At 42.5% G+C, this 24,139-nt stretch overlaps 1 protein-coding gene across 8 annotated transcripts in view; it reads left to right on the top strand.

The window, feature by feature from the left end:
• PHYHIPL (phytanoyl-CoA 2-hydroxylase interacting protein like) overlaps positions 1-24,139 on the top strand; it is a 95,454-nt gene that overhangs the window by 41,757 nt on the left and 29,558 nt on the right. For 2 of the 8 annotated variants that reach the window (XM_039547406.1, XM_039547407.1), the window contains one exon: positions 1,637-1,906. The exons of 1 other annotated variant lie outside the window; for it this stretch is intronic. In XM_039547406.1, coding sequence (XP_039403340.1) covers positions 1,637-1,906 — 270 coding nt within the window. Of the gene's footprint in view, positions 1-1,636; positions 1,907-4,956; positions 5,023-24,139 lie in introns of those variants that run through there. 5 more of the 8 variants (XM_039547413.1, XM_039547411.1, XM_039547408.1 and 2 more) reach the window with 4 other exon arrangements.

The raw sequence follows: 24,139 nt of genomic DNA, 5'->3' as shown, positions 1-24,139 counted from the left end.
CAACCTGCAGCCCACAGGCCATTCGTGGCCCATCAGGGTAAGTCGCTGGTGGGACACCAGACTGTTTGTTTACATTTGCACAGCTGTCCACAGCTCCCCGTGGCCCACCATTGGTATAGTGCTTCTGCAGTTCACTGTAATTATGTGTAATTTTGGGGGTGGTGTTAGTAACATGTTTGTTCAGCAATGGAAAATAAATACAAATAAATGTGTGAGAGTAATCCTGAAATAAGAAACCACACTGTGTGGAAGAAGCCAAAAATACAAACCAAAACCAGAATGAAGTTTCCCATGTTCATGTAGGGTTACCTAAACTTGTCTAGTGAGGCTAGCAGCTACATGGACTGCACTTAACTGACTTAAAATGGAGGAAATTGCACCCATCCTCACCTTAGAGTTGGAGATGAAGCTTGTGGCGACAACATACCCTAACACAGCAGCTGTCCTTTTAATCCCTAGTAACCTCTACAGCATCACATGAAAGGGACCTGAGGCGTCTCTCTATTGTACATATGGGCTGCAGTTTTAAGACTCTTTGTCGAACTGGAGATAAAAGTGAATCCAAGGAATGAAAAATTCTGAACAATGCTGCAAGGGTATTTAACTCCTAACCCGACCATGATTCTCATGGGGCTTGATCATATCATTTTTGGGGTTTATTTTGTTCCTGCCCCTTCCTGTACTCCTAGAAGGCTGTGGGGGGCCAGAGGTACTTCCCTCAGCACACAGAGCCATGTGCAAGATGCAGAGCCCAGAACAGGAGCAAAAGGCCTGAAAGATTGCAAGGCCCGCAGGGGCGTAGCAGGGATCCTGGGAGCAGAGGCAGCTGGGGCGAGCTGTACCAGGAGTAGGTCACGCCCTGGCCGGGCTAGCCGGCTGGGCTGGGTAGCACTCCAATGACTCAGGGAGGCTGGTTTAGTGTTTGGCCTGGCCCGGCCCTTCCTAGGATTTCTGCCTTGCTTCCCTCTCAGGCTGGGACATTACACCCACGTGTGGCAGTGGCTTGGCCACGTGAGGGAGGGGCGCTCACATGGTGTGTAGTGGGGAATGCTTGGGGTGGCCGTGGGCGCTTGAAGGCGAGGCGGGGGCCTATCGGTGTGAGGAGGGAAGGAGTGAGGGGTTGGGGTGCGCTGGGGAGGGCTGAGCGGTGTGGGGGGGAGGGATGGGGGAGTGGATTTCCTCGCCTGGGAGCCAGGTCCTGGGGAGCTGGGCACGGCCAGGGCTGGTCCGTGAGCCCCGCAGGAGATGGCGCCCGGAGTGGCCGCCGCCGGGACTCGGGTCTCGCCCTCCCCTTGGGGACCGGGGCTGCAGCCTCCCCGCCCGGCGCTCCTGGGTAAGCCCGGCCCGAAGCCGCTGCTCGCTGCGCTGGGCCTGGGGGTTAGGGACAGGCTGCGGGGCGGTGGCGCCCGGGGAATGGGGCGGGGAGCTTGGTCCCGGCGCAGCTGGCAATGCCGCGCCGCCGGAGCCATTGCATAGGCAGCGGGCGGGAGAGGGAGGCCTTCGGCCGCTGCACAGCGAGGTGTTTGTCCTGCTGTGGCTTTGACTCAGCAGTCTCGGGCGGCGGCCCCTTTAAATGCAGAGCCTGGGGTGTGATGAGTGCGCGTCTCTCTGCTGCCCCCTCCCCGCTCCGCTGCAGTGACAAATCCGCTCGCTCCTGCCCTGCCTCCACCCCCTACAGCGCGCAGCTCTGCACCCACCGCGCCAGCCCTCCAGCCGCCTCTCTCCGCCGGGAGCCAGAGCCGCTGCCCACCGTGCGGCCGCCCGCAGAAGCCAAGGGAGGAGAAGGAGAAGGGGACAATGGAGGTTCCGCGCCTGGATCGCAGCGGCATGAGCAGCCCCACCAGCCCCTGCGAGGATGTGATCAAGAATCTCAGCCTGGAGGCGATTCAGCTCTGCGATAGGGACGGTAAGTCTGGGCTCCATAGGGCTAATCCTCGCAGACGCAAAATGCTCCTGCCCTCTGCCCCATGGATGCTAATACAAATTAATCCCCTTGGCGTATGGTCCTTTGTTACCCCCCATGTATTGTAGGTGTGAGCACCCCCCCCCCCAATACACACACGCACACACCCTCCAGCCTTTGGAGAACAAAAGAAAAGGAGAAGGTTACACCTTATTGGGGGGAACCCACCCCTCTTTGAAATCTTCCCTTACGGTGCAGTGCTTTTGCCTATGGGGCTGTCGGCTCCTCTGCTTCCCAGTCTTGCCCCTTAACATTAATGTACGTTGTGGGTTTTATTCCAAGAGAGACGTTAAAGAGCTAGGGGTAGATTTGCAGCAAGATTCGGGGTCTGGGTACTGGATATTGATTGTAATGATTTTCGTTAGCCATGATCGACGCTGAGGCTCAAACTCCTTTGTAGCGTTTTGTATCGTAGGGTAGTTCTTGTACTGAACATATCATAGGCGTCTGCTAGCTCTCGTTGTCTAATGCAGAAACTTGTTGCCAATTCCTTTTTGTTTTTGTTTTTGAATAATAACCTACCGAAGGAACTAACGATCTGTTTCTCAAAATGGGGTTTGGAGCGGTAACGCGAAATTGGGAAGGAAGGAGGGGTTTCCATATTTCAGCACCAGAGACAGATACAACCTTCATGATTCTGGGCAGTGATTCAAAAATTGCCAAGCATCTGCACTGAATTGGCCTGGTACATCTGGTAGAATGCATGACTGATGCTATACATTTTGTGCATTAATATTAAAACCTTTGTTCTGTACACAGAGTACTAAGTCTAATGCTCAATAGAATTGAAATAAACAGATGTGCAAGCTGAGGAACAAAATTGGTATACAGTGTAGATAGTTGTGCTAAATGGCATAGCTGTACTGTTAAACAAATGAAGTTTTGTTTTACAGTGCAGAAGCAATTTTAAGGATTAGCTGAGTTGAAGTAGCCCAAACCATTATAAGGTTGTAATGAGGAGCCAGGAAGGAACAGTTTATATACTGATGCACAAATACTGCAGACTAGCAATTATAAGTGAGGTTAATATTAATTATATACAGTTATGTCTAACTTCCAAGAGAGACGTGATACTAAAACAACAACAGAGAAACTTGTGTTTAGAAAAATTACCTGAGAGTATTATCTTGCAAAGCAAAATTTAGTCTTGTGTTCAGTTATCTGAATTATTCTTGTCTCCTCGCTTTGACATAAAAAAGCATAAATAACTTTAACATAATTTGATAGTATTTTTCAGTTTAAGTGGTGAAAGAACAGAACTGAATTTGGCTTATTTAGTGACTTCACTAAACATTTGGGTTATTATGCTAAGAAGTTATACTGCTTGGATTAATTTAACTTTTTTTTCTCTACATGGATATATTTTTGCAGCATAATTACTATGAATTGATTATGGAAATAATCATTCTGATTTTCTTTAGTATTCTGTTAAAAGCATGCTGTTGTTAAATGTTTCAATACTTTTGATTTAACCAGACTTGATTGTCTCATAGTTGAGGATTTGTAAAGTCTTGATTTTTAAAATGTTGTTAAAGAAACTGAGAAGGTAGAGCTTTCAGTTACTTTTATGGCAACATAAGAAATTCTTTTTGTTTACGTATTTTAAATTCAAGATAGAATGTGTGCATCCGTCGCTGTATTTATACCGAAATCACTGGTTAGGGAAACTTAATTGTAAATACATGTGAGTGGATCACGGATAAAATAAAGCTTTCGTTGTATGTTGATAGATGGAGCAGCGCACTGTGACAAAATTAACTCTGCAGGTACAATTTCCCCTTAATCTGAAGGAATAGATTGCTGTTGTTTGGCAAAATGCCCTTACATGTGATTCCCTATATTGGAAATAAACAAATTACGTAATCTTTAATTTTTGCCTGCCCCAAGCTAGGCTGATAAAGTCTGCTATGTTAATTGCTGCAGTCTTTTAATTGATTTAGCATACTGTAATTAAGCAGTGCTCAATTTTTATGGAAGAGTCTGGGGCAGACTAGCAGATCCAAAGAATTAATTTTTCTTTCTTTCTTTTTCTTTTTTTTTAAATCAAAGAATTTCCTGTTTAAACTGTCATCACTGGAAAACAACTTTCGCTTCTGTAGATTTGGTTTTACAAGCTAATCCCCATGCGTATTAAGCCCCAATACGAGATTGGATCATTGCTTCACGCAGTACAGATCTAAATTTTAAAAAGATGCACCTGTATTGGCCATGTAAAGTCTGCAATTGTGTGCCTAATTGGGCACAGAATAGCACTTGAACATACTTCAGTATTTCCAACAGGTGGCACTTAAAAACCAAAAATTCATGCTTTAATGTGAACGCAAAAACAAGTAGATGAGCCTGAGGACATTGAGCTGTGTAGTTGAGAGTGCAAGAACATATTTAGGCATCTAAATTGGTACCTATATTTAACCAGTGCATTTGTGTGTATACATATTATTTATGATTTATTTTAATGCACCTTCTTGTAAAGCTTTTGGTGCTCAGGGTGAAATGTGCCCTCATTGACATGAATGAGGGTTTTGTCAGACAGTGTCTTACAGATAAACATGACTTTGAATCCTTTAAAAATGTCTTTTTATATGAAAGTTGTATAAAGCTTAAAGAGCGGGCATTCTTTTTTGAAAAAAGTGTGGAAAAAACCCTATGAAAAACAGAACTATGCCTGGGTCAGCTAGAGCATAACACATTAGAATGCTTTTGCAATTGCACCCCTCTAATGCCTTTTTCCAGGGATTTGTAGACAAGACCTTAGCGTAAGGACTTTTTTTCTCAATAGTCATGCAAAATGTCCCTTTATTTATTCAGTTTCATCATTTTTACCATAATATTCCTCTCCTCTCCCCTCCCTCCTTGTTCGTCTCCCTCATTGATGTTTATACATTTCAGATATGTGTACAGACAGTCCTCAGACTTACGACACAATTGGTTCCTTACAATTGCATCATAAGTCGGAATGTCGGAACTCGGAACCGCAATCTAATCCATTGTGGGACCGAGCATCGTAAACTCGAAACCTGTAGTCATAAGTCGAATCAAGGTGTCTACGTAGAAGCGTCGTAAGTGCCGTTCGTCATAACTCAAACATTGTAAATGTGAGGACTGCCTGTAATTGGCTACAAGACAACCACATTAGCTGTCTTGTAGCCAAACTATACGTATTTAGCTCTTTTAATCTTTCCTCATAAATTAATCCCTTCACTCCCCTGCTCATTTCTTTTACTCTTCTCTGAACTGCTTCCAGTTTGTCTGTAAAGAGATGCCTGAACTGAATGAAATATTCCATGTATAAGCACAGGAAGCCACATGGGGTATGTCTGCACTGCAGCTGGGAGTGTGTCTCCCAGCCCAGGTAGACAGACATGCTAACTCTGCTCAGGTGGGCTTGTGGTTGGGCAGCTTGTCCGTGCTGCAACATCCACACCACTGTTTTTGGCATGGTAACTTGAACAGCGCTAGTGTGAGGCTCCCTACCCAAGCTGGGAGATGTGATGCTAGCGACCAGATGCCAGCTCATGCCCAGGCCTCACTGAACACTTACAAATGCATAGCTAGAAACCAGTGTTGCTTACCTGTGTGAGCATTACTAACATAAATACTAGATGGTAAGTTGATTAGAATGAGTTTAGTGTTTTATAAACTGCTTGTGGAATACTGTATGTATTGTTCTCACTCAACTATACCCCATGTTATATTGTGATACCTAGCATTTGCATTGTAAACCTGCAACTACGTAACTCATCAAACAGGGGAAAAGCCTTGTGTAATGCAGATGATGGTCTGTAATAAGATGTTAAATCCTGTCCACTAAATGCAAATGAGCCATTGTGCGAGGTCAAGGATAAAAGACTTTAAGTGCATTCCTCCCCATCCCACTTCCACGAAGAAGGGATCTCCTTGGGAACGGTTTCTATTAGCTTGATGTATTAGGGAAGAAGATATAAAAATGCCTCACAAGGAAAAATGATCGTCTCTTTGCTGTTTGAACTCTCATAGGGCCAGAGACACTAAACTAAAGCAGAGATCCCTAGGTTCAACCTGGGTCTACCCTGACAGACATTTTGAATGGACAGCTTACTACATCTCTGTCCTCTTTAGGAATCATAGATGGTAGTTCATTGTGTGTATATGTTTATTTGCTTTAACCTGTAAATGACTCTCATTTCTTTTTCCTAGTTTATAAATCTTTAGATAGTTTATTTCAGGATTGGCTACAGGAATTGTCTGTGGTGTAAGATCTAGGGTACCAATTGATCTGGAGTAAGTGACTGGTCTCTTGGGACTGGAAGCAACATGAATATTTTGTGATTTTTGGTGTAAGTTACCACTTACCACAAAGTCCAGCTTGCCTGGGTGGCAAGATAGACTGGAGTGCCCATAGTAACGTGTGACGCCATAGTAAGACTGGCATAGTGATCCAGGAGTTCACATTTGTTACTGGGTTGGTGAAATATAGACCATACCACCAGTTTGGGGTGTCTGCCCTGTTTTTGACTGTCTGCCCTGAGATAGGCACTCGCAGTCATGAGCCACTCCAGACAGCGTGACAGGAGGGTCTGTCCCAGCTGCAGTGTAGACACATCCACAGAGAGGGTGTGTCACTTCCCTACTCTGTAATATATCTGTGGGTTCGCAGCTCAGAACTGCATTGTTTTTTTTCTCAGTCTGCAAACTTCTGTGTAATTTCTGTTCACTATTTATATTTAGGACTTTTTAATTATGATTACTGCTTTCCATATTTCTCCCTTCCACTGAGTATGTTTGTTTCAGATTATTTTTTCCTAGATGTATTATTCTGCTTCTTCCCTAATGGAATATGTTTTGTTATTTTCTGCCCACGTTTCTAAACTCCTCAAGTATTTGCAACTCCTCCTAATTTAATATTATTTATTAATCTCACTAATGTTCCCTCTCTTCCAGATTATTAAGTAAGATGTTAATTAAGACTGGAACTAGCTACAAGCTCCGTGGTACCCCACTAGACATCTGACCCCATTTGACACTTTGCCATTTATTCTTATCCTTTGTTTACTGTCTCTCAGCCAATTTTCAGTCCTTGTATCTGTGTTCCTACTGAGTAAGATTTCATGAGACATGGTTTCATGATTAATCATTTTTGGGAGAGGGCATCTACTGCCTTTTGCATCTGGAGACCAAGAATCTCAAACCACCCCATAACAGGGATCTTGGATGATCACTAGATTTTTTTTGTTTTTTTTGTTTTTTAATCTTTTAAATGAAAGACAGATGCGCCTCTCTCCTCTTTTCTATCTGTCTCCTACTGCTTGGTCATCTTATCTCTACCTTTAAATTTATCTCTTGTGCTTTGATTATACGTAACTACATATCTGTTATCACCTCCTCCCTGTTCAGCCTCTCTGCCCTTCTTGATCACTTAAACTTGTGATTTCTTTTCAGCATTTTTAATTTAAATAGCTAAAAGGTAGAAGTACTTTTCTTGGGCAAGAGAAGCATCTTCGAACACATCTTCATCTCCTCTCTCTTCCTTCTTGATCTGGACCTCAGGCTTGCCTCCTTTGCACATGAACTTGACATAATTGTTTATACTATGCTCTCTTTCTTCTTCCACCTCATACAGATCATATTCTAGGCTAACTTAAATGACTTCACTGGGGTTATTCTTGGTTTACACCAGTGTAATTTGGATCAGAATCTATCCCTACATGTATCTAAATGTGCATGTCAACACTTTTTTTATTCCATCACTGGTAAATCTGTGTTCATGTTCTTATTGCCTCTCACTTTGACTATTGCAGCTGCATTCTTCTTAGCCTTTGAAAATCCAGATCTGTAGACTCTAGAATGCGCAGAATACTGTTACCTACCATGTAACATGTGCAAAGAAGTGTGGCTACATCACTTTGTCTTCAGTCCTCTCCAGTACCTCCCCATTCCTTTTAGGATCTAGTTCAAGTCATACATGGTTTTTAATTCTTTCCATAGAGTTGCTCTCACCTATCTCGCTGAGCTGGACTTTCCATTGGTCCTCTCCCTTCTCTCTTTGCTCATAATACTACTGTTTTCCTCTCTCCACTCAATCGCTTCAGACAGTCTCGTGGCCTTTGGGGGTTTCTCTATCTCATTAATTTTCCATCTGATCCTTTTTTCAAATCTGGAAAGATCTCTCTTCTCATTTGCCTGTTCCTCTTAATTTCCCTTCCTCCTTATTATGAATGATCTCTGTACAGTATGTTGGGATACAGTTTGTATGACAGGTATTATACCCTGTTTCTATTCCCTCGTGCCAGGGACAGCTCAGGGGAGTGACACCAGGGCATCAGTGTAGGGAAGAGGACCAGTCACAGGAGAAGGATATTTAGGGTTGGATCTCAGCTGCACTGTGCTCAGGCTGGTGCAGGTGAGATGTGGGACAGGGCAAGCCAAAGCTGCTAAGCAAAGGTTACCCCAGCAAACAGTAGAACCACGGGCTGGAAGGGTCACTGGGCCCTCTTGCTGTGCCCCAGCATACTCCAGAATGCTGCATATGGAAAAGGGGTAGGAAATGGGTGATATGAAGTAGTGTAGCCAGTGTCAATCAAGGACTTGCTGTGCTGGGGGACTCCTCAGCTGTCTGATTAAGGCAGCTTTAGGTCCTCTCTGTGCTACTGGAACGGTGTGAAGACGACTGAACCAGGACTGAGGATCTGACCCGTTGCGAGTGGGAGATATGTTCTCCAAAACTCCTTACAGCTGGATTTTTTTCTGTCAGTCCACAAGCTACAGTGGGTTGGCCCATTGTGCTGCCAGCATACACGGCCTTCTGTGTTTTGTGTGACCTAGAAACCCACATTTAATTCTGGCTGAAGAGACCAGAATCAACCATAGATTTACTTTTCATGTTCCTGAGCATATAATTCACCGACTGATTTTTCCTAATATTTAGGAACATATCAGACTTAATTGTGCCATCATTGTCTATACGATATACCACATATAATACTTCACTGTTGCAATTGAAAAGAATGGATAAAATAATTATATTGGAGTAAAAGAAAAAGCTTTCCCAATGTCAGTTTTTGAGGTATTTGTACTATATACTGTTATGCATTGTCACACCTTTTATTTAACCTTGAAACTCTTTCTTTTAACATGTTAGACTTGGTTAAAATTCATTGTATGTTTGCAAGTGAATCAATTTTCACTGTGGTGCTTGTAGCTGAATCATTAATCAATTTTATTTTATTGTTATCACAAAGTGTTCTTGTTTTATTTATGCTTCAATGGATAAGCTGTTTCTCCTGGATGTTTTTTAAAAACAACCGTTGTCTACATTGTTTTTATAAACTACTGAAGGCTTCTCTGAGCCTTGACACTTTTAGCTAGTAATTAAAAAGTGAACCCATAAGGCTAGTTTGGTCTTACTTTTTTACTGCATTTTTCTGTTGTTTTACAGGTGCAAGTATTACCAGAACTGCTTTCTCTCACCTACTGTTTGGTATTGATTGACATGGGGAATTTACTTTTCTTATGCTTGCTCAGACTGACGAAAATGGTAGCTCTGGGAGGGGACCCATGGTTTGAGAAACTACTAGGTTCTGCATTCTGATTTGTGAAAGTTGCAGGCCCCAATCCTGCAAACATGCATTGCATAACTTTACTCACCTGAGCAACCCCATTGATTTCAATGGGCCTTCTTGCATGAGTAAATTTATGCACATCTATAAGTGTGCATGATCAGGGTCTTAATGCAGCCACCTTTTCGTATAGATTTGATTTTGTAATGTGTACTCTTTTTTGCTTCTGTTTTCTTCAAGTATATTTCTAATCTTGCCTTCCCTGCTCATTCCGTTCAAGTTATTATTCAGTGGAATTTTGGCTTTTAAATTTGCAGTGTCATTTTAAGAAGGACATTGGATCATGACAATTAGAGATTGAAAAACTTACCCATTCACAAAGTCCATTACTTTGAAGAAGGGATATTGTTTCCTGGCATAGGACACTTCTGATATTATATTACATTTTAGTAAGAAGATTCTAATTATTATTCAAAATTCTTATATTTCATACAGGGTCATATTTGTAGAAACAGGACTTTACAAAAAGAACCTTGTTATGCTGTTATATACTCTGAAAACATATCCATACTTTAAGGATATTCTGTGTTCCACCAGTAAGTGGAGACATCTGACATTTCATTTGCTTTGTCTTTCTTTTCACTTTCCTAAGGGTCTTTCTGTTCTCTTTCCTAACTCTGTTAGTTTCTTAGAACAATATGGCTGTATGGTAGGGTGACCCGATGTCCCGATTTTATAGGACAGTCCCAATATTCAGGGCTTTTTCTTATATAGGTGCCTCCACCCCGTCCCGATTTTTTCATACTTGCTATCTTGTCACCTACTGTACGGACACCATTTGATTATCTATTAGATGTGCTATATAAGTCTCTTTACTTCACTCTATCATTCTGTTTAGGGAATATCTGGAGTTTTTAATGTTTGGTTTGCAAGCATGTAGACATAGAATACTTTCCAGAATACGGGGGCCTAATTATACGTTCCTCTGCATCTTGTACAGCCATTTACATCTGTACAAAGTAAAATGCTGCCATTCTGATTTGATGTAAATGGATTACACAAGGTGCAGGACGGAAGAGAGTCAGGTATACTTTCTATTTTTGTATATTCTGTGTTCAGCTTATTTCAGGATTGTTCGCTGGAACAGGGAGATACAGTAGGTAAAGTAAACAAAGACCTCAGTCTTTCTACTGAAGCTGTCAGTCCCAATGTCACTGTGTTCTGGTTGAGATGAAAGTGTTAGGCCAATACAGAGAACCTAAATCCTTTGAGGTCATTCTATTTTTCCAGCATATTTTAGTGTCTGTTTTTTGCATAATATGAAATGTGAACTGGAAAATATTATCTAGAATGGTTTGAAAGAACACTGTGGATCTGAATATTAATAATTTTAAAGGAACATATTTATCCAAGGGGAACTAGATGACTCAGTGAATTTGTAATGGGTTATGTAGCCTTTCCTCTGTTGGATGGATTTGAACTGGTGGCCTAAATTGTTAATGAAAGAAAGTTGTTACTACTGTATCTGATGGCTTTTTGGTGGCCAGCATGATATGAGTTGCAAGAGTTAGTTCAGTTTGAATTGATGAGTGTTCTAAAAGAAAGCTCTTTATGCAAAACATTAAACTGAGGTACTTTTTTTTTTTAAACTGCATCCTTCACATTACAGTTAGATTGACAGAGATGTTTAACCATTCAAGAAAAATGAAGTTTAGCTGCTGGTGTAAAGAAGGTGTATTCTTTATTTTACACAAATGTTTTGGATGGGAACTACAATTAATCAGTACATTGACTTGCAAACCAGTGTAAATCATTGTTCAGGGCCAAATTCTATGCCGTGGAACAAGTCTGGTACACAGGCTGGGGCATAGGAATTATGGGTGTGTTGAAGTGAAGAAATGTTCCCCATTCAGGCTACAGAGTGCCAATGAATCCTGTGTGTGGCAGTAGCTCGCCCACATGGTGCACCACCCTCTCCCAGGAGAACAGCTAATAGGTCCTCATAGGTTGGGTTACACCTGCTCCTCCTCCATCCACCTCACCTTTGCTGTATCCAGGTGACAAGTTCCACCTCTTACCTTTTTTTCTTCAGTGTAGACAACACCAAAGCATGTTCTTAACTCAAGTTAAAATCCTAGTGAAGACAAGGCAGTTGTAGTTTACACATGAGTTAGCAGGTTAATTTAAACCTATGGGGAAGCACAACTTTTAACTCAACCTGCTAACTCATGTGAAAGTGACAACTATCATGTCTTCACTAGGATTTTAACTCAAGTTTAAAACACCATTTTTCCCCCGCAGTGCAGACAACGCCAAACTTGGCTGGTAAAGTTGTGCAAACTAGTATTACGCTTGTAGTAATGTTAATGTAACCCATCTGCCCCTCTGAGTTGGTAGCAACAAGGGCCGGGTTCAGTATCCAGGGGTTCCGTTTCAATAACACAATGCAAAATTGGCTCGAGCCCCCACCCAGTGACCTGGGACAATTACATACCACACCCCCCCTACCCCGGGCGCCTCTAGGGGGCAGTACTTCCCCACTCGCAAGCACGGAGTCCGAGTGTAGCAAAATCCTTTTAATAAAGGAGGGAAACAATGCGGCATCACGTTGGAGAAACACCACAAATAGAATTATAACACAAACCATAAGCAAAAAAAAAAACCCACCTCCAAGTACGTTTGGCAATGTCCTTTCCCCCTTAGGGTCTTAAGTCCAATCACCCCAAAGTCCAACAACCCAAAAGTCTCTGTCTCTGGTCAGTGCCACCCCAGAGTTCAAAAGTTTATCTGCAGAGTTTCCACGCCCCCCCCAGCCTGGGTGGAAATGGGGGTGCGTACACAGGGTGTTAAGGGGCACCTTACGTGGGCCAGCGGCCAACTGCTCTGCCTCTCCGTGGAGTTCTGCTGCAGCCTTCACCACGACCAGCTCCACTCCACCAGCTGTGCCGCTCCTCCAGCCGACCCATGAGCCGCTCCAGCCGCCCCCGCAAACCACTCCACTCCGCTCACTGTTCCGTGGGCTGCTCCAACATGCTGCAAACTGGTGCGCTCTGCTAGCCTCTTAGCAATAGATCTTCAGGCTCCCCCACTAGTTAACACAGCACTCAGTGATCTCAGCTCAGTAAGCTTAGCTCTTTTAGTGATTTCAGCTCTTAGTGATTTCAGCTTGTAGTAGGGGAGCCCAGGTGCTGGTGCACCATTGGCCCAACACAAATTCAGCTCAGCAGCCTCTAGATGGACTCCTAATGGATTCAAAATTATTTCTGCTCTTCAACAGCGGAGAGAGGAGGATGTGCAATTGGTGTTCCAGGCCCTCGAAAGGGGCCCATACCATCAGGTGTACACACCAGTCCCCAACCTCTCTCATTTCACTGGGTTTTGGCACCCATGTCCCTTGTCTAGCAAGTGCTACTTAATTGATGTTGAGACATCTCTGTCATAAAGCAGTCTCATAGTTCCTCATTCACATAATCAGGGTGACAACACTTTATTCCTCCTGCCCCAATAACAAAGAAATTGGGGATCCCAGAGCTGTCAAAACAACCATCCCAGGCTGCCGTGGGCTATGCTAGGTGGGGTGGGTGTGAAGCAGGGCTGCCCCCTCAGCCCGATCGTCTTCAACCTCGCCATGGAGCCGCTCCTGCGGGCGATCTCCGACGGCGCTGACGGCTTTGATCTGCACGACGAGGGGGTGAGCATCTTGGCCTACGCAGATGACCTGGTCCTGATCGCGGACGACCCCGAGAGGCTCCAGGGCATGCTCGACACCATCGGGAGAGCCGCGGACTGGATGGGACTCTGCTTCAACGCCAAGAAGTGAGCGTTCCTCCACGTAGACGGGAGCAAGAGGGACTCGGTGCTGACGACGGAGTTCCTTATCCAGGGCGAATCCGTCGTTCCCCTGGCGGAGGGGCAGGCTTACCAGCACCTTGGCACGCCGACGGGCTTCCGCATCCGGCAGACCCCCGAGGACACCATCCGGGAGATCCTGCAGGACGCCGCCAAGATTGACGCATCCCTGCTGGCACCATGGCAGAAAATCAATGCCCTCAACACCTTCCCCGCATCGTTTTTGTCCTGAGAGGATCCGCTGTGGCAAAGGTGCCCCTCAATAAGGCGGACAACACCATCCGGCAGCTGGTCAAGAAATGGATGTCTCTGCCCCAGAGAGCCAGCAATGAACTCATGTACATCACGCACAGGCACGGTGGCGCCAACGTCCCCCGCATGGGAGACTTGTGTGACATCGCGGTAATCACACACACCTTCCACCTCCTGTCCTGCCCAGACGCCAAGGTGAAAAACGTCACAACGGCCGCCCTGCGCGCCGCCACCGTGAAGCGAATCGGCAGAGCTCCCTCCGACTGAGATGTAGCCACCTTCCTGAGCGGCTCCCTGGACGGCGAATTCGCCCGGGACAGGGGCGACATCGCCTCGCTGTGGACCTGCGCCCACAACGCCACGCGCCGACTGGGAAAGTGACTGGGCTGCCGCTGGGTGTGGAGCGAGGAACGGCGAGAGCTAGGAGTCCTGGTGCCGCGGATCGGGATGGAGGGCAACACCATCGTCAGCCCCGGAGCCAGAGGTGTGCTGGAGAAGTCCCTGAAGGCTGCCGTCTACGCACTCTACGTGGACACCCTGAGGAAAAAACCTGACCAGGGCAAGGCCTTCGAGGTGACCAGCAAGTGGGACTCCAGCAACCACTTTCTCCCTGCAGGCAGCTTCACCCGATTCGCTGACTGGCGGTTCATACACCGCGCCCGGCTGAACTGCGTCCCTCTCAATGGAGCCGTCCGCCATGGGAACCGGGACAAACGCTGCTGGAAGTGCGGGTACACCATGGAGACCTTGCCCCGCGTCCTGTGCAGCTGCAGGCCACACGCCAGAGCCTGGCAGCTGCGCCACAACGCTGTCCAGGACCGCCTAGTGAAGGCCATCGCCCCGCACCTGGGAGAGATCGCCGTCAATCGCGCCATCCCCGACACCGACAGCCTGCTGCGCTCGGACATCGTCGTCACGGATGAGGACCGGAAAAAGATCATCCTCGTCGACGTGACGATCCCATTCGAGAATAGGACCACGGCCTTCCGCGAAGCCCGAGCCCGCAAACTCGAAAAGTACGCTCCCCTGGCTGACACCCTGCGGACAAAGGGCTATGAGGTTTACACCAATGCTCTGATCGTTGGGGCCCTGGGCGCCTGGGACCCCTGTAATGAACGTGTACTGCGGACCTGTGGGGTGGGCCGTCGCTACGTGCGGCTCATGAGACGCCTAATGGTCTCGGACACTATTCGATGGTCTAGAGACATTTACACAGAGCACATCACCAGCCACCGTCAATACCAAGAGTGAGCTGGCATGACTTCGTGCACCCACAAGGGAGAAGAGACCTGTAAACCGCCCCTGTTGGACTTTATCCCCTGAGCCCTGAACCAACCGAACTGAACTCTGCCATGTGAGGGTCATCCTATCCCCATTACCCGGCCCGCTTATTTATACCAATGACTGTCTTTAACTGTTGTATGAGTGATGTACCCTCATTGCTTGCTGACTGTATCTTGAACTCACCCACCGTATACCCCGCATTGGGGACATTGCAGACTGTATATGTTATGGGCTGTCCAATACCAAAATACTAGCGTCCCCCTATACTCTGTATGTCACCCCAGGTGACCAATAACTGACGTTTCAAACTCTCTGTATCATCTATCTTTAAACATTTTCTAATAAACTTTTATACCTGTACTGCTAAAGCGATTCTAGTGTAGACTTGGTCCTAGTCCCTTCCTTCTGAGATCACCTGGAAGTGGTGTGGAAGCAGAGCATTGTGTTTACAGCTGGAGTGCCTTGCTGGTCTCAACTGCAACTTGCTGGTCTAATTAAGGGAAACTCCTTTTTGGCACCGATGAGTTACAAAGGGAGTCCCAGTCAGTCCTCTTTAGCCTTGACATGGGGCTTTGCATAAAGCAGGGAGAATCTCTGCAGATCCACATAGTTCTGGTAAGAATATAAAGTACCCCCCTTTCTCCCCTAGCCCCAGGGGGAAAATAGCTATTGCAACATATTGACTTAATCTCCAGGGCTCATTCTTTTTATTGAATTATGGGTTTTCCTGCACCTTAGTGGAAAAATGTGCACCCACAGGAATTGTTCAAGCTTCTATTCACATTTAAAATTCTCTATTGTGTGTGTGTATAGCATATCAACTTCATTGAATTTGAAAGTGACACAATTCAAGTATAATAGTAAAAAACCAAAAGGAAACAAAACCCTCATAATGATACAACAGACCTGACTTCATGTGATACACAATACTTAATAGAATTGCTGAGGGATCCCATTGTCAGAATTTCTATCTACCAAATATATATAAGGTAGGGAGAAGCTTTAAAAGTCTTCAAAAGTAGCTGCAGGGACTTGCTTGAGGTGCCATTTTAGTACTCACGCCATTGAGGATTGAATTTTCCTGGCTGCTTTTGATGCTTTAAAAGCTTTGTTTTAGATTTTAAATGCTTATTTGAGCATTATTGAATAAAAATTTTAAAAAATGAAAGATTTAAGGCTTTCACAGTATCCACTGTGAATTGTTTCTCAATGGAGTAAATTCAGTATAGCCACCTTGGTCACTATGTGCAGGATTTTGCTACCCAGGTTTCATCCCAGCCTCTGGTTTTATGAGTGTAATTTTGCACCCACAATTCACTGTGGGTCAAAAATACTAGTAGTTAGACATCTCTGGTCAAATTTACAAATGTACATACATGACTAAGGGTACGTCTACACTACGGGACTATTCCGAATTTGCATAAACCGGTTTTGTAAAACAGATTGTATAAAATCGAGTGCACGCGGCCACACTAAACACATTAAATCGGTGGTGTGCATCCACGGTCCGAGGCTAGCATCGACTTCTGGAGCATTGCACTGTGGGTAGCTATTCCGTAGCTATCCCATAGTTCCCGCAGCCTCCCCCGCCCCTTGGAATTTCCGGGTTGAGATCCCAGTGCCTGATGGGGCAAAAATCATTGTCGCGGGTGGTTCTGGGTAAATGTCATCAGTCACTCCTTCCTCTGGGAAAGCAACGGCAGACAAGCATTTCGCGCCTTTTTTCCCTGGATTGCCCTGGCAGATGCCATAGCATGGCAATCATGGAGCCTGTTTTGCCTTTTGTGACTGTCACCGTATGTGTACTAGATGCTGCTGACAGAGGCGATTCAGCAGCGCTACACAGCAGCATGCTTTTGCTTTTGCATGACAGCAGAGATGGTTATCAGCCATACTGCACCATCTACCAATCCATAAATTGGTAAAAAGATGAGCATGGCTACCAGTAGTTTTGCACCATTTGCTGCTGTCATAAGTGCCTCTGGCTGCTCTTAGCCAGGGGCGCAAAAGCCAAAATTGGGAATGACTCCCAGAGTCAATCCTCCTTTTGGTATCTAAAAATAGAATCAGTCCTGCCTAGAATATGGGCAAGTGTACTAGAGAACCACTGTATCAGAGAGGACAGCTGCTCTGTGTCAGATCCAGCAGAAATTATGAGCTGTATGCTATTCACAGGGGGTGCTCCTGCAACAACCCCACCTGTTGATTCTGTTCTTCCCCCAGCCTTCCTGGGCTACTGTAGCATTGTCCCCCCACTTGTGTGATGAAGTAATAAAGAATGCAGGAATAAGACACACTGACTTGTTAGTGAGAAATGAGTGGAAGGCAGCCTCCAGTTGCTATGATAGTCCAGACAGGACAGTAAGGAGTGTGGAGGAGAGGAGCCCAGCATCCCTCTGCTAGTCCAGGGGCAATTGAATCTTTTTTTTACTCATGAAGGGTGAGGGCTGACAGAGCTCAGCCCCCTGTTGCTATGACGACGATGGTTATCAGCCATACTGTACCATCTACCAGGAAAAATTAGGGCCAGGCACCCTTGATAGACCTCACCGATGCTAGTCTGCATGGTTACCAGTCCTTTTGCATTGCCCCATGTGCCAATAGGCTGATAACGAGGACGGATACCAGTCGTATTGCACCATCAGCCACCCATGGCGGGGGGGAGCAAGGATGTTGGTGTTGAGTGCTGCAGCATCGGGTCTATCTGCAGCATTCAGTAAAGATAGGGTGACATGTTAAAGAGTCAAGAGAGGATTGTTTTCCTTTCACTTCTGGGGTGGGTGGGGTGCGTAAATTGCCAAGCTATGCCCTGACCCACCGCGGACACTGTGTTTGACCCTAGAAGCATTTGGAGCTCAGCCAAGAATGCAAATACTTTTCGGAGACTGCAGGAACTGTGGGATAGCTTGAGTCCTCCAGTCCATGAGCGTCCATTTGATTCTTGGGCTTTCCGTTACGTTTGTCACGCAGCAGTGCGCTGAGCCCCTGCTATGGCATCTGTCTGGAGATTTTTTAAAAATGATTTTGAATTTCGTCTTCTGTAACAGAGCGCTGATAGAACAGATTTGCCTGCCCTTACAGCGATCACATCCGCATGGTCCATGCGGGAGCTCTTTCTTTATTTTGATTTTTAACTGCATCGCCACACGTGCTGATCTGAGCTCCACGCTAGGCAAACAGGAAATATTCAAAAGTTCGCGGGGCTTTTCCTGTCTACCTGGCCACTGCATCCGAGTTCAGATTGCTGTCCAGAGCGGTCAGTGGTGCACTGTGGGATACCGCCCGGAGGCCAATACCGTCCATCTGCGGCCACACTAACCCCAATCCGATATGGTAATACCGATATTAGCGCTACTCCTCTCGTTAGGGAGGAGTACAGAAACCGGTTTAAAGAGCCCTTTATACCGATATAAAGGGCCTCTTAGTGTGGACGGGTGTGGCGTTAAATCGGTTTTACGCTCCTAAAACCGGTTTAAACGCCTAGTGTAGACCAGGCCTCAGTCACCCATTGACTTTCAATGAGACTTAGGTTCCTAAGTGCCTAAATCACTTTTGAAAATGTGACTTAGGCTCCTAAGGCACTTTGATACTTTTACATCTAATAGTACTTCTGCCTTAATAAATAGTGGGTTCAAACTTGAAGGTACAAGTACTTGTTAACACAGAGGCTAGTCTGCAAATGTTCTGCATTGTAAGATCTCGTGAGACCTGTGGGTTCTGTGCTCCCTGAAAGGGACATCACGGAATGTAATTTATGTTAATAAAACAGCAGAAACAATTATTTCTAGACTAAGTTTAATAATACTAAAACAACTTGTACGTGAAGTGAGCTTAAAAGGACATTTACCAATTAGACTGGAGTTGAGGGAACTGTGTTTCTCTTATGATCGCAGGACAACATTATGTGGGAAGATGGGGAAGGTACTTTATGCTGAAATTCATAGAATCACAGGGTTAGAAGGGACTGGAAGGGTCAACTAGTCTAACCCCCTGCCAAGATGCAGGATTTTTTGTGCCTAAACCATCCAAGATGATGACTAGCCAGCCTCCTTCTGAAAACCATTATTCAAGTAATTGTTCTTGGGAAGTTCATTGCTTTTAAAATATGAGTCTCAAAGATATTTTATTAGCAATATCATGTTTGTGGTGTTTGTCATAGTAATTCAGAAATTTGCTTTATTGTGAAATATGCCTTATTTTTTTCTTTATTTTCTTCCTCTTTCTGTTTACAGAAAGTCGTACAGATTATTGAAGGTGATTGTTGCAAATAATCATGTCAATATGCAAGCATAATTTAATGTCTAGGATTATTAGTGGTTTATCGAGTAATACAGCATACTAGTATTATACCTACTGTAAAAATACAATTAATCTTTTGGGTAACATTTTTCTCTTTTAGATTAGAACAGGGGTTCTCAAACTTCATTGCACCATGACCTCCTTCTGACAACAAAGTTACTACATGACCTCAGGATTGGGGGTCGTGCCTGAGCCCCACCACACCAGGTGGAGGGAGAGGGGGCCGCATCCCAAGCTCTGCTGTCCCGGGTGGGGGTGGAGTTGGGTTTCACCTTTAGCCCTGGGGCCCAGCAAGTCTAATGCTGGCCCTGGTGACCCTATTAAAATGGGTTCATGAGCCACTTTGGGGTCCCGACCCGCAGTTTGAGAACCACTGGATTAGAAGATGTCCCTGTTGTACTGCATTTACCCCTGGTGTATTTCCACTGACAGCAGTGGAGCTGCCCCAGGGATGACTTGCTCCTGCTTTTTTCTTCTTAGTTTAAATATTGTCACTTTTTAAATATATAAAATCAAACTTTCCTAAAAAAATATGTGCTTTTATCATCTTTAACTTTTAAATGGAAGGGATAAATATGCCCTGGAAGCAACAAATCTTCTCATGTAAATTAAATTTTTAAATTAAAATTTATGTTCCACAGAAATGTTTTAACTGCGTTATTTGATTTTGGTTGAGTAATTAGAGTGATTGTCTCTATGAGCAACTATTTGCTTCTCCTTTAATCTAATCTTACCTTCACCCTTCTTCACTATTAAATAAACTATAAAAAAAAACCCTGCAGCTTGCTTTTGATATAATTGTTTTTTTTTTAAAATATAAATACATAATAAAAAATTTTCTTTTTTTATTTACTACTACTTCTTTCTCTTTTTTTTACTTATGTGTTCCCATTGATGTTGTTTGTTAATGCACAATTACACATTTAGGATAGAAACTGATATTACATACATCTAAGTGAACTTGCAGAAAAACTTGAAGAAACAGTTTGAAAACACTTTTTTTTTTTTAAAAAAAATATTTGTTTGAAAAAATAGCTGGTTGACACACCTTCACACACACTTTTTACTTTATACTTTTCTTTTTTTTAAACTGAAAACTAGTCTTGTATTGCCACCAGGTTGCCCATGGAGTAGTACACCTTAGTAACCAGCAGCCCAAGCAGCCCTACTGAATCAGCCACTGCATGTGTCCAGCTTCAGGACTGCTGTGCATGACTGGCACCCATATTCTGACCCCCATGACAAACAAATTCAGACAATTGCAGGCTCAAAGTAGTTTATCCCAGTTAGTTATTAGAGGTTATGGAGCTAGTAGAGGAGCCAGTGGAGGTGGTGTGAGAGACAAGGACCCTACAAGATTGGTGAGTTTCTTCACTACAAAGTTCAAGTTTAAAGTCCTAACTACTTGTCACCTTACCTTGACTCTTATTTTATTTGGGACTCATTTCTTTGTTACAAAATTGAAATGTTTTTGATTGTTAATTGGAAGTTCACTTTGATGAAGTTCATGTTTTTGTCCTATGTGTATTTGCATAATTCCTACTGGTGTATAATACACATGTACATACAACAACACATAGAATACATCAAAGGGAAATATGTTGATATTAGTGATAGATGATTTAAATTGGTGCAAATATAAATAAATCAACAAATAAATAAACAATAAAACAATAATCAACAGCAAAAGAAAGTTGTGTACTGTGTTTGTATGTAGTTGGTTGTATTTTAGTTTTTGTTGTATTTAGATTTTATTTTGCTGCATAATATGAATGCAAACTTGTGTATTCATATTTTGGGCATGGATCTGTGCACCGTGCAAAAAAAAAAAAAGAGACTGGAACTAGCATATAGTTGTATATTTAGAGCTAAATTCTGCTCTCGGTTATACCAGTGCAATCCTGTTGAAGTTTCTGGGATTGCATGGTAGGTAAGTCGCCCTTAGTTAAACGAGGTAACAGGAGAATACAGATATGTATGAGATTTCCAAGACCATTCATTAAACATATTGCTAATTATTAAGACCAATTTTTTTATTTAAAACATAAAAGGGAACATATATCACACTAGGAAAAATACAACAGTAGTATTAAACATAAAGAGGAAAACAGGAGAAGATTTAGAAAGGTTTATCTGTCTAACAGGATTTATAGAGGTAAGTAGGCATCCTTTTTTATCTAATGTATGAATTGGCTTTACACTGGAACAAAAAAAAAAAAATGTGCTTTGTATGTATGTGATCTCTATTATTAGGATTTCTTTTTTCTTTATTAAAAAATGACATCCATTTTTGGTAGGAGGAGAATTATTTAAAAATATTATTTAATTTTTTTTTAATTTTTTTTAAAATAAATTGTTTGTGAAAGAAAAAATTGAAATTTGAGATGGAAACCGCTTTTGAGAAGAAAAAAAACAAGAAAAAACAGTGAAATTTTGAATTTTTCTTGGTTTGACCAAGTTCTGAGTCTTTGCTATTATTATACATCCTGTGATTGATTTGATTTCCATGATATCCATTGGGGTATAACATATAATATATATATAATATATATATATTATTTAATTTAAAGATGTAAATGCATTTGAGATATGGTGATGGTGTGTGTGAATCCTGTAAGGTGCTGCAGCCTAGCTACATCAACTTCAGATTGTAGAAGGAAAGGTATCATATTGTATTGTGCAGTTAACTTAACTTTAACACATGCAATCTTAATTTGCAATTTCCTGACACTTGCCTATCATTTCCTGACATTTAGAAGCTTGACCTTGCAACTTCAGAGTCCTCTTATCATAATTCTTTTTGGAATAGTAAGTGGTTTCCTGAAAACTAAATCAAATTTTTTTTTTGTTGTGGTGTTGTTGGCCATTTGTTTTGTGTTGTAATACCACTTTCTTTCTCTCTTCTCTCAAGGTTCTGATTTGAAAACCAAAACAAACATTAAAATGTAATAACAATAAAACAACAAAAGAAAAGAGACATAGAAAAGAAGACTTTCATGCTTCTATAAACAGTCACAGTAGTTTTGTTTAGTCAATATCATGAGAAAAGTACTGTTTCTCTAACCCTTTTCTGTTTCATTCCTGATAAATAAAAAATGCGTTTTTGTGGAAAGTGAATTTTTTTTTTTATATGTGTTCTTTTTTTGTGAATGTGATTTCTGTCTGGAAAGAAGGTGCTTCTCAAAAAAGGAAATGTCCTTTTTCCTTTTTTTTTTTTGATTTCCATTTCCTTTTATCAAGCTCTATATTATAAATATATCCCTCATCTCATCCTTTTGGAAATGAGAATTCAGACAACATTTTCTTAGGCTATTTTTTATTTTATTTATTAATGTGATGCCATTAATTCTTGATGAAAGTTTGCCAGAAAATACTCCTATTGATAGCTCTGTTTGTGCTTGTTAATGTGATTCTCAGAACAGCTATTAATATCCTAGTGCACTGTAGCCTTTATCTTCAGGGTTTTAGATTTTTAGATCTTCCCTACTTGAACTACTTCTTTTTATCTTATCTCTAAATTTTTTTTTTTTTTTTTTATTTTTATTTTATTTCAGAAATTATTGTATTTATACAGTATTTTTTTCATGTTGCATGATGCTCTATTAATATTTCTTCTTATTCTTTCTCATTTTTTTCTAAAGCCCTTTAGAATTTTACTTAAGTCTCAAGTCTCCATTGTCCCTGGGGCTCTGGGGGCTGGACCTTGGCACTTAAACCTTTGTACCTTTTTACTCTTGTTTCTTTTAAATACTGTCAACCCTGATCCTGAGCTGCGCCCGTCAGTTTTGAAAGTGGCCAGTCGTGGTGTGTGTGCTTTGCTGCAAGAATCAACCCAGTAGTATGGAGATCTCTGCAGCATAGAGAGCTGATATAAAGAGCTGTCTGAGCTGGTGTGGGGGGATTGCTGTTGTGCTGCACAATAGCTCCTTGTGTTTGTGAGACTGCAGCAGGTTGTTAGACAGTAGCAGAGAATGCTTTAAGCTTTCCATGCAGTCAGCTTTTTTCACAAAGAACAGAAGATCAGGTGAATAAAAATCAGCTGCCCACATACCACATTTCTTAAACTGAATAAAAGCGCTCACATTTGACAGCTGAGGTTCTAGTCAATTACCTCTTCGGACTGCTACTGTGACAGGGAGACTCAGTGTTCTTTCACTGCTACTGTGATATATTATTATTCTGTTATCATATTTTATATCTTCTCCATTTTATCTTCTTTCTCACCTTTTTCTCACTTTTTCTTCTCTTTTCATCATATTCTTTTTTCTTTAGCCATATATTTTTATTTTAATGAAAAAAATTTTTTTAATTTTTTTTTTTTCTTTTATTGAAATTTGATTCCTAAATAAAATTTCTATAAATTGCTTCCAAATAAATTCTGGTAAAAAGGATAAATAATTTTTTTTTAGTAATTTTTTTTTGTATCTCATTTTTTTTGTGTGCCTTTTTTTTTTTTCACTTCCTTTCTTTTAGCACTTAATAAAATTGGTAATAAATTTATTAGTAATTTAAATGTGTGGCTTAATTTTCAAAAGTACTTGTTATTTTACAGTACCTGTTATTTTTTAAGAAAAAGTATTTAAGTGCAGAAATTTAGTAAAATATCAGCATTTTTGAAAAATCATTCAAATATGTTCTCTTTAAATTTACATAGTCACTTCTGAAAATTCTGGTCTTATTCTCAGACTAGTCATTTTCAGACAATTAACGCAATATGGTACTGCTGAGGTCTTTCCTAATTTATTAGAAACTTTTTTATTACTTATGTTTATTAATATTTTTAAATTTTATTTATTAATGACTTATTAGTCTTTTGTGGAGAATAAAGCTAAGACAGAGATTGGGTGAAGAACTGGGAGACTGGATTCTTTTGGCTAGCAGTGTCTGGGTTGGTTGGTACTTTTGGGAGACTTTATTTTTTTTGGCTGTGAATTCCATCAATGGATTTGTGGTTTGG

This window comes from Mauremys reevesii, linkage group 7, assembly GCF_016161935.1.
Source record: "Mauremys reevesii isolate NIE-2019 linkage group 7, ASM1616193v1, whole genome shotgun sequence".
Classification (NCBI taxonomy): domain Eukaryota; kingdom Metazoa; phylum Chordata; order Testudines; family Geoemydidae; genus Mauremys; species Mauremys reevesii.
Note: the sequence above shows the minus strand (reverse complement) of the source record. Positions and strands in the feature narration are given on the sequence as shown.